This window comes from Stegastes partitus, unplaced genomic scaffold (assembly GCF_000690725.1).
Source record: "Stegastes partitus isolate 25-593 unplaced genomic scaffold, Stegastes_partitus-1.0.2 Scaffold661, whole genome shotgun sequence".
NCBI lineage: Eukaryota > Metazoa > Chordata > Actinopteri > Pomacentridae > Stegastes > Stegastes partitus.
In genome coordinates, this window is record NW_007578392.1 from 291,314 (window position 1) to 302,835 (window position 11,522).

At 45.6% G+C, this 11,522-nt stretch overlaps 1 protein-coding gene across 1 annotated transcript in view; it reads right to left on the reverse strand.

The window, feature by feature from the left end:
* The window catches only part of LOC103363465 (pleckstrin homology domain-containing family A member 7-like), a 74,657-nt gene that overhangs the window by 28,815 nt on the left and 34,320 nt on the right, over positions 1-11,522 (reverse strand). Inside the window, exons 5-8 of the mRNA XM_008290243.1 lie at positions 5,963-6,074; positions 4,604-4,708; positions 4,096-4,168; positions 3,479-3,579 (exon numbers count right to left, since the gene is read on the reverse strand). Of these exons, the coding sequence (XP_008288465.1) occupies positions 3,479-3,579; positions 4,096-4,168; positions 4,604-4,708; positions 5,963-6,074 (391 nt within the window). The remainder of the gene's footprint in view (positions 1-3,478; positions 3,580-4,095; positions 4,169-4,603; positions 4,709-5,962; positions 6,075-11,522) is intronic.

Here is an 11,522-nt window from a genome sequence, read left to right on the forward strand (position 1 = left end):
ACATCCAATGAAAAGCAATGCAGTTATGAGCCGGTGTGGAAAAAATGGGCGAGACGCTGCCATCGCTCCTCTCCGATGAGGATGATGATGATGATGATGATGGTTGACAGGACAAATGCCAGAGCCACCGGGTCTGTAGTACATGTGTTGAAAGTGAGCCACTAGAAAAATGAGTTTACCAATTAGAAATCCCAATTTCTCTTTTTCACACCCTGTAGTCCACCTAATTACCAAACTGTATAATTGGCTTTGAAATGTTTTTTTCAGTGCTGCCACATTGAACCACAGTGTGCTGTAGATACTGTCGGCCTGCTGTCTCACACTGTCCAACCACTGGGGCACTACATTAAGACCTATGAGTCCTGTGCTGAATGTGCAGTTCTCTGCATCCAGTTTGCTCACATCGGGTGCCAAAACAAATGAGTTTACTGCCCAAATACATACAGGGAGCTCAGGCAAATCATTTATTAGAGCTGCTGGCATTCATACGTGCTCTGGCATTGTCCAAAGCTGTGGTCATGGCTGCTCATGGTGACACTGTGATGCACATTTATAAATGTGCATTCAGCAGCTATGAGACAGAATGAGGTGAGAATGGGGCTCCACTGATGAGGCTGAAGTCAAATCAAATACCTATTCATGCAAGAGACAGGAAGCCTGTGTGATTCAGGACAGCCGCCCGCAGAGAACAGTACTCACTCCGCCCGCGCAAACACACCGGGTCACAATGGGAGGCAATTGACCAACAGGGAATGAGAGAAACACAGTGAGATGAGCAAAAGTAAGAGAACAGAAAACAACAGGAAGTTACAGCTGATCAGTGCTGATTCAGAACGAAACAACAGAAGTGGCTCCAGCTGTGGTCTTCTGGCAGTCAATGTGAGAATGACTGAAAGCCTCTGAGCGGTTTCGACGCGTCCTCGTGGAGTCGCTGCACAAAGCGTGAAAGCACGACGCCGACTTATGCAACCTTGTTTTCCCGTCTTCATTCAAATATTTATTTAAACGTTTTATTCTCACTAACTCTATTATTTCCACTCGAGTTTATCAGACGAAGACAAACTAGTTTGCTGTACATGTCAGCTCCTCTACCGGTCTGGAACATCCCTTTGTTAAACAGCACCATCCACTGAGCTGTTGTCATGCTTACTTAGCAGTAACTAAAGTCTTCCAGAGCACCTCAGGTACACGTGCTCTTTAATGCATGATGAGTCAGTGAGAGCTGTGGAGGTGGTGGAGGGGGGATCCCTTAAATACAGGGTGGTACAGCGGCGCTCATCGTCCCTGACAAGCAGAGGGAGGAGACAGACAATAGGCTGAATGTATAATTAATATTCCAAGCAGCCCAATTATCATACAAATTCCATTGTATGAAATATGATCGTTAAAGCGCAGGAGATGCGTCACGCGCCAGCCCACACATTCGCATTCACGCTGGCGTGCACTCACACTCATTTACACACAGAATCCAAGAACAAAATCCCAAGTACAAAGGAGCGGAAAGGATTGCAACAGAATGCCCTGAAGCTGCAGCGGTGCATCAAACGTTCAGGCGCTATTGTTCTTTACAACCAGCTCTGTGTTTCCACAAAGGAGGAGTTGGATAATGTTAACACACGAGGGACGTAAATCCCTTTGCTGTCCTCTGGCAGAATACACAACAGTGAAAGAAAGAAAGAAAATAGACTTTGCTGCATGCAAGGAAAAGCTCTGGCATGAACATTTAAGTAAAAAATTACACAATTACCAAATGTGGGGTTGTTTAAAGTATTGTTCCATTTAAATGTCAGCGACAGAACAACGCACATCGTACGTAGTGCTGCACCGCTGCAGCCACAGTTACAGTTTTTGCTCCGCTTCCCTTCGTAATAGGTGAATAAAATCAAACCGTGCATAATGGAAGTCTGCTATGCTAATCTGATCAGATCATCTGCTTTAGGTAGCGTGACCAGAGTACATAAATAGCGCCGCTGGAGCCATCGACTATGGGATGTGTGTTATAAGGGGTCAGAGAGGAGGAGGTCAAAAGTTTCACCAGATTCTGCAAAACTGGACGTCAGACAGACGTCGTCCTGGAATTCAGCAGCTGGGATGCATGCAAAATATGTCTAGTGAAAATATATGAACAAAAGTTGTAATTAAGTCCAGGTTTAGCCCTTCAGCAGCACTAAATGATTCCTGTTTGGTCCCAATAATGAATGAAAATAATCCACCTTCATCACTAGACCAGTGTGCCATGTTGAAAAAATTCAAAGTTATAATGAACTTATAGCAATAAATAATAGGATGAGAGCAGGTTTTGCAAGCTGCACATGTACAGTACATGACAGCTTCTTCTAGATCGGATTCAGGGTCACACAAAGGTCCACCAGCCTTTGCACAGCTGGACCTCAGACAGATGTTGTCATGGAACCCAACAGCTGAGATGGACGCAAAATATTTCTGGTGCAAAAACACGACCACACGTAGGAGTCAGGGCTCGGCATAGTTTCTGTTTCTTTAGGTAGCAGTGCTACCCGAGAGAGAAGGAGGCGGTACAAAGGTAAACAAAGGAGGAGGAAGAGAGCCGGGATCCATGCTAGGCTAAAAGCTAACCCCTCCAGACCAGCAGGATCCATGCTAAGCTAAAGGCTAACCCCTCCAGACCAGCAGGATCCATGCTAAGCTAAAGGCTAACCCCTCCAGACCAGCAGGATCCATGCTAAGCTAAAGGCTAACCCCACCAGACCAGCAGGATCCATGCTAAGCTAAAGGCTAACCCCTCCAGACCAGCAGGACCGTCCTCCTGCTCTCCAATGTCCGCTCCCTCCACAACCAGCAGGACGTTTGCTGGGATAAACCTCAGAGAGTGGAGGGACTGCTGTGTGTCTGCTTTAACAGGAACATGGCTCCATGACAGCATCCCAGACGGACAGACAGCTGGAGGGGATGCAGACAGACAGACAGACAGCTCTGAACTTCTCCAGCAGGACCCTGAACATTGTCAGGGACTCCTCCACCCTCTCCATCAACCGTCTGAACTGCCTCCATCAGCCAAACGTTTCTGGAGCGTTACAGGAAGAACCTCCAGACTGACCAACAGCTTCATGCCTCCAGCTGTCAGAACGCTGAGCTGCTGATCCAGAGATGCAAACACTATTTAACTGCTTTTAGTTTTTGGATCCTGGAGAAACCCTCTCTCATCCTGTTTGTACTGCTGTTGTATGTGCAGCAACATGACAATTAACCTGCATTGATTTGATTTAAATAGTTCTTAAAAACAATATTTCTCTCCCTGTGTCTTTCCATGAAACCATTTCTGACCAAGTTCAAGAAGATAACCCACTTTCACCACCAGATATGTGCCATGTTGTCTGTTACACAAGAAGCTGTTACAACAAAGCTGCAGCAGTAAACAATCTTGAGGAGGAGAGCTGCTACACATGCACAGCACACGATGGCTTCTTCTAGACCTGACTCGGTGTCACTTCGGTGTTACCTTGAAAGCATATTTGCGGTTGATGTGGTCATCGGGCTCCACCGGTGCGATGACATAACTGGGCAGAGGGATGCTGCCGAGCACCGTTTCCTCTCGGCTGTCTGCGAAGCAAAAACACACACACACACACACACACACACACACACACACACACACCGAATATTGTTACGGGAATTCAAAACAGCACGTAATTCTGCCAAGTTCTTTTACGATGTTTACGAGTGACTTCCGATTTACGAGCAGCGGGGAAATTAGCGAGGCATTAATTCATGGGTGACTCTTGTGTCTACGAGGCCATGTGGCAGCATGTGGCGCGACGTGGCATGTGGCTTATCTATTATTCAGCATGATTAATGGAGGAGAGGAGTTAGCTGTTATGGCAACACAAGCAGAGATTACATCCCATAATATTAAAAAAAAAGTCAAGTTAATCAGGACGGAGAAGTTGGAAGGAAGAGAAAGCCGGGGAGAGTAAGATATGTCATACGACTAATTACAGTGTGTCGTTAATCAAGCTGACAGCAGAGGAGATGGCTGAGGGTCTGCGGGTCTAATTTCAGTCCGGTTCGCCTTCTCGTCTAACAAACCCTGACCGAGTGCACTTCTCACAGACTCACCTTTGTAGTAAAACAAGCAGTAGTCTGATAAAACAAACCACTTCCGTTTCCACAGCCGCATTCCAGAGCTGTCCTGGAGGTGAAGGAGGAAACGCAGCACACAGTGTTTAGAGATTCTCCTCACAGGAACACACTTTCATTCACATTTTTAATTAAAAAGAGCAGTTTGGGAGCAGCGTGCTCGTTAACGGTGACCGGGGGGAGGCTCTGTGCATAACATTAGAACAATAATTGAACTTTTTTTTTTTTTTCATGCAGCATTTGGTACAAAACTGCAACCTCTAGGTTTAACTGGGGACTGCAGCTTTTTGTGTCTTTTTCATCCGATTGTGTGATTAAAGAGGTTTCGTAAAGGCAATCTGAGGAACCATAACGAACCACTGATAGCAGCAAAACCCTCATAACTGTGTAAAGGACTGCGACTGATCCTCCACAGATTTTGACATGTGCTGTCTTTTTAACATGTGACTGGTCTTGTTTTGGGCTCACAGTAGGAACCTGAGCTCACCTGTTTATAGAGCCAGCCCCTCACCACCACTGGGATGTTGAGGTTTCTTTTAATAGCCTGATCCCTCTTGCCAAAACTGTGCACTTTCCCCGAACCTCTGGAGCCCTGCAGGAACCAAAAAAAAAAAAAAAAAAGAAACCCAAACAATTAATTGTACGGTAGCTTGGCTGAAGAAGTGTAAGCCCATTTATTCTGCTTATATGAGGATAATATTGTGCTCACGATGGCATCGCCCTCCACGGTGCAAAGAAAACAACTTAGAAAGAAAATACAGGGAGGCTTTTTAAAATAGTATAAAGGCTTTCTTTCCTGGAACCTCCTCCTCTCAACATCCTTAACGAGAAGAGGAAATACCAACTGGCTATTCCTGTGGACGCATGTAGTCACTTATAATTAGACAAGGTCAGTGCCTTTCTCAGGTGCTTTTCGACAGAAATATGTGGAGTTGTGGGGGAGAGCACTTGGTTAAAAGAAGGCAAAAATGTGGAGGGACCAAATAAGGACAACTTTATGCAGAGAATCGTTGTGTATAAATATATTAAATCATGTGTGAAGTAGAGTCCTTAAGGTTTAAAATATAAAAGAAGTTATGTGGCACAATCGATAATAAAAAAAAACCCACTAAAGGTACCAAAAGATAACAAGCTGAATAAGCAATAAGTGTTTTTAAAGATACCAGAAAGTAAAACATTCACATCCCTCAGAGGAGTAAGTGTCTCTGACATCAAGTTGCTTTGCAGTTTATTCCTGCTGGAAACCAGTTGGTAACTGGACGGTAAAAAAAAGTGTTAACGCCCAGGTTAGTATGAGCTCCATCACTGCCTTGTGTTTCTGTGTCCCACCAGACACCAGACACAACGTCCAGCTCCATACGATGTTATCACACGTTAACAATGACGAGCTCAGCTGGTCGAGTGGGCGACCCATGATCAGGGGCTGTAGTCCCCGACGCCGAGGTCGTGGGTTCGAGTCCGGCCCGTGACCATTTACTGCAGGTCCTTCCCCCACTCTTCTCCTCATATTTCCTGTCTCTCTCCACTTTCAACTATAACAAAGGCTAAAAAAAAATACTAAATGATCTACAGATATAAACAGGAGCTGAATGAGGTAATGTATTCTAGGACTGATCGAACCAGTTCATCAACACGAGCTTCAGGAGAGTGAAGTCACTAAAGAAATACTTAATTAGTTAAATGTGAAATTAGACAACCTGATTTATTACTCTGTCTTAGAATGGATGATGTTTTGAGCACAACTTGAGATTTTTCAGACCCTGCAGTAAAACTGAAGACACACGAGTGAAACATCCTCCACAAAAGAAACTGGATTCTCACTAAAAAGAAAAACTCTGACGCTCACCTTTGACCCTGAGGTGACGTCCACTGCTGCTGTGGTCACAGCCTTGGAGGAGTCTGTGACCATGCCGGGAGATCTCTGATTGGCCGCTGACTTGGACATACGGGATTCTAGCCTACAGGTGAGGAGGACACAAAGAAGATCAGTAACACAGACGGGATGAGAAGCACTGAGGAGTGATGTTCCCTCTCAGCTCGTCCTGACAGGCTCCAGACACGCAGTGGAACAGCGCAGTGGTGCTGAGCTTTCACATATAAAGGATATGACTATTTCCTGACACCAGCGTGAGAACTGTCACAGCCAATGGCTCGGGAGTGGATGCACTAACAGCGACAACAACAGCGATCCAGCAGGACCTGGACTGACACTCACCCCGGGACACACATCTCTACACACACACACACACACGGATCACACACACACACGCACACACACGGATCACACACGCACACACACACACACACATACATATCTACACACACACTCTCTCTCTCTTTTTGGAAAGCCAAGGAGGAAGCCACATCCCACCTCACATTTCCTCATCACATCATCACATTGGTATGGATCCAGAAGAGTCAACATGGAAGAAATACATCACAGGCCATTTCAGGTTCAGTGGCAAGCTGGTGTCAAATAACAACAGTTTGTGTTGCAGACGAGGCCGTTAGAAAGACTTTAACGGGTTCTTTTGAGCCTCAGCCAACCGTAACCGGCACGGATCTATCGCTGAACAACAACACCAAGTGTTTGGCCTCAACGGCAGATCTAACAAAGAAATATGGGGACATAAAGAAGAAAACCTCGTGCTGCGATTGCATTGTTATGGACGTGACAGATGGGAAGCTGTGCGATGCATGTGTAAAGAGGTCTGCTGTGTGTTGACATGTATCGCACGCTATGCCTGAACCCTCTAGCTACACTTTGAGGGAAAAATTCATGATTTATGAGCAAATACATTGATTATGTGAAGACAGTGATATTAATATTTTTACAGTAATGGGATGTTTTCTGGGCTGCAGGTGTCTCAGTGGTTAGCTAGAAGGTCACCGGTTCGCGTCCCGGTGAGGACACCCGGGATCTTTCTGCGTGGAGTCTCCATGTTCTCCCCGTGCAGCGTGGGTTCTCTCCGGGTTCTCCAGCTTCCTCCCACAGTCCAAAAACATGCTGAGGTTAATTGGTGATTGTAAATTGTCCGTAGGTGTGAATGTGAGTGTGCTTGGTTGTCTGTCTCTAAGTGTAGCCCTGTGATAGACTGGTTACCTGTCCAGGTGAACCTGCCTTCACCCTGAGCCAGCTGGGATAGGCTCCGCCCCCCTAGTGAGGATTAAGCGGTGTATAGATAATAGATGGATGGGATGCTTTTCTTTATAAGTGAGGGTTTTAAAAGTCAGAATCATTGTTGGTACCATTACCTTAAAGTCTCATAGTGATGTACTGTGGTGTCTCTTAAACATAAGGCTCCTCCTGTATTTTCTGCCCCGGTGCTTCACCTCCCTGCTGCGTCATGAACATATTAGCATATCTCTCCTGTTACCTGCTGTGCTTTATTTAGCTGTGACTGATGATTTTAGAACAACTACCTGAGGAGAGAAAATGAGAAATCGTGTCAAAGTACAACTTACAACCACAGGCCAGCAGCACCGTACCACTGGTCATCTGTGTGATGCCTCATGCGTATACGTTCAGCAGCTACAAAACAATGAAAGGAACAAAGCGACAGGCCGGTGGAATGCTGACCGTCCACCAGCCTCCACATCAGGCCACTTACAGCCACCAACTGGTGATAATTATTGCCTCTTTACCAGATGTTACATCATGCCGTCCTTTTCAAAGACTTGCATCACGTCTTTTAAACACAAAACTTGTTTAATGTGGGCAGAGTTTGAACTAAAGTGTAGAACAATGTGACAGTAAGGCAGCCTAATGGTTACAGATGCAGTAATAACCACCGACACACTCCCACAGCTCGACGCCACCGGATCTCAAGAATAATGTGCATAAACAAATTCAGCTGTAGTGGATGTAATTTACAGAAAATATGAATATGACAGCAAACATAAGAAATGTGGGCCGGTTAATGATACTGGAAATTCATGTTTTTAAGTGGGTAACTTGAGGCAGCAGTTCTTCCCGTATATTGACTCCTACAAGTTGAACTTTTGTTTTTTTTTACAGGCTGCTGCATTTCTGGATTCGTGCCATGTACTCAGAAGGAGACGCATCCAAGATACTGGGAGAACTGGGAAGAGGTTTCTTAGGAGTGCTGTTCCAACATAAAGTGAAGCTGTTCCAGGTACTCCAGAGGAACGTCCTGCTCCTGGTCCTGACCCCGATGGAGCAACCAGCGCTGTGGTGGGGCTCTCAGGTAGATGATGGCATCGAGAGTGATGTCCAGTTCAAACTGGTTCAGTAACCAGGTGTGCCAGTCCTCATAAACACTGAACTCCGTTTCTGTCAGGTTCCCGCATTCAAACAGGTCGGATGCAAACATGTACCTGTCGGAGTCGACGGAGCGTTCGTAGAACTGAACTGGGTTCTCCGCCTGCTGAAGTTTGACTGAAGGAGACTGAAGCGGATCTCCTGCTGTGCTGGTACGTCAAATCCTGGACCACTGGAGTCCCTGTCATAGCTCTCAGACCATTCATGACAGTGATTACTTGGTTGCACAACTAACACAACTATCTGCTGTAGTAGTTTGGGGGAACAAAGGGAGATTTTAGCGAAGAAGGGGGACAACAAGTCAGCGACAGTGGACATAAGGTGTGCCAGCTGCAGGGGTCAATATTCACTTCCAATACGTGTTTAAGTCAGTGCTCAGCATCACACGTTGTCTGTTTTATCCTGAGTTGTCTGAAGATCCTCAGTCATCCAGGTCATGGTTGTTCTAATCGTAACAACTGGATCTGCGTGAGTTCCTTGAAGACGTTCCACCTTCATCCAGGAGGCTTCATCAGCTCTGACTGACTGGTTGGGAGTTCCTCATACTGATATCCTAAAGAAGACATTAACACCTGAGTTTAGGTTTTAATTGGGGGTTTGTTGCTCCTCCCCCTCGTTATGTGAGTCGTTAGTGCTCCTCCTGCCACAGTGGGGTTCGTTAGGGTCTCTGTGGCTCGGTGTGGATGTGGGTTCATCTTTCTGGGGAGAGATCTTAGGACTGAACTGTAAACAGGTGAGAGGTGATGCCTCAGACCTCCACCTCCTCTCTCAAACCATCTGTCCTCCCTGCAGCCCAACATCTGGACGTTGTTGTCTTCAGATGAGCGTCCTTTGTCCTGAAGATGCAGGTGGATGCTGAGTCCTGTCCTGAGCTGCAGCAGCATGACTTGCAATGCTGATCGAACCTACTCTATCATTCATATCCACTCTCGCAGGCTTTGGAAAATTCCATACATCACTTGTGAGGACAGCATGAGGCGGGGCAGCCTCTGCAACGCTCTCAGCTGCTCAAAGGCTACAACGTTCAGAACCTGATCTTACATGAGGACACACTGTGTGACCCGACAACGCTGACACAAGCCTCCAGCGTCCACAGAGAGGTTAAAACTAACGCTGTTGTTTTTTCCCACTTTGTGTGCCGCATTGCACTTAATCTGGGGGAAAGTTAGATAAGGTATGTCAGAGTCTCAGGCAAAAAGTACCGGCAGAACAAAAGGGGGGGAGAAAAAGTGAGGCCACACTGGAACAAAACCTACAGTATCTGCACTCACAGCTTGGACTGCAGCCAGCGTTTTTACAGGATGTTTCTGCCGTATCAAGGAGGCTCTGCTGTTTTATGTGAAGCTTTCACACTGTTTACCGCCACTGTCACTGGAACAGTTCCCCGGGAGATTTGTCGTGGCATGTGGATGATATTTCACATTGTGTGGAGCAGAAGAGGGAAAGTCACTCAGCTGCGTCGCTTCTCTTTCTGTGATGGTAATGAAGGCGTATTGGACATTTTTAAGTCCTTTTAGGGGCTGCGTGTGCACGAGGGCAGTTAATGAATCGATCAGAGTCCAATAATCTATAGTCACATGCTGATCGACCTCTCTGTGGAGGGAGGGCCTCCTCGAGCGCCTCTCCCTGTTCTGTCCTCAATCCGATGCAAACCTCCGGGGAAGACACCGAGTTTCTTTTCACTCTGAAGTGAGTCAGTGATTTGTGGAAGCAACCCACTTTCTATTCAGACATCGTTATACGCAGAATGAATCCCACAACAACACAGAACTGCAATGTTATGTAGTCACGGGAAGGTCAAGCCGGCATCGCAAACACAAAACTGCACTCCAGCTGTCGCACATTACACCCAAGTCTACAACAGAATTTTAACAAGGAGGGTGGAAAAGAACAGGTGCAAGAAAATGCAGACAAAGTAAATAGAATTAGGTCTGGAGGAGAAGCAGAGTCGCCTTAAAGGGAACATGAGGAGTTTACATGTTGGTGCGTTGCAGGGCAGCTTGTACAAACAGGAAGACTGTGTTACACACTGTGAGCCTGGACAGCATTTAACAGGTACAGACGGTCTAATGCAGCGGCTCTCAAACTGGGGGTCGGGACCCCCATGGGGGACCCAAGATAATTTCAGGGGGTCACTGAGCTAAACTACTACAATCTACAAACAGAATTCATCGTCAGAAACATGCAGCTTGGAGATTAAAAACTGAATACAGGTAAAGTGACACAGGGTCTCTGAAGCCCAAAACCTGCTGTCTTCAAAAAATAACCAAAATCACACTTTTTAAAATCAGACCCAGAAACTAGAAAAACAGAGAATCTTCAGTTTTTGCACTTTCCAACCAGCCTTGAACTAATCGTCTGAGACGTAGACCAACAGTCCCATCACAAAATCTACACAGAGCAGGTCAGAAACAAGTATGAAAGCAGAATAAAAATGTTGTGATTTATGGCAATATACCTTTTTGGTGTTTCCATAGAGGTGCAGGACTTTATGTTGAAGTGAGAAATTATGGGTGAAAATGTGACAGGAAAAAAAAAAAAAAGCCACAAATCACTAAAAATTAAACTGTATCGTCTTGCAACTATTTCTTACTTTTAGTAGGGATGCTCGATATATCGGCGACCACATCAGTATCGGCTGATTTCCCCATATATCGGTATCGGTCCGATGAACTAATTTAGCCGATGATTGTCTAACATCAGCGCCTTCGTCTCTACGTTTGATATCACTGCTGTTTCACAGATGTTTTTACCTAAATGGTCCTGGACTAGAACGTTAAATATGTTTAAATATGTTTTGTTACGTGATAAAGCAGACTATGTGGTCTAATGTGGGCTTCTTCTGAATAGTTTTCTCACAGTGCGTACTTATAACCATTATTCGATGCAAACAAAAATTGAATATCGACATCTGTGATATCGGTTATCGGCCATATCAGAAATCTTAATATCGGTATCGGCCAGAAATTGTAATATCGTGCATCACTAATGTTTAGGTTTGAGTCTAGGGTATATGATCTTATTTACACTTCAAAACAAATCAGTCAGACTACACTTGTGAAACCGAATGAACGTAGCTGAGTTGATAAATAGAAAATGCAACTCAACAGTTAACACAGTGTGC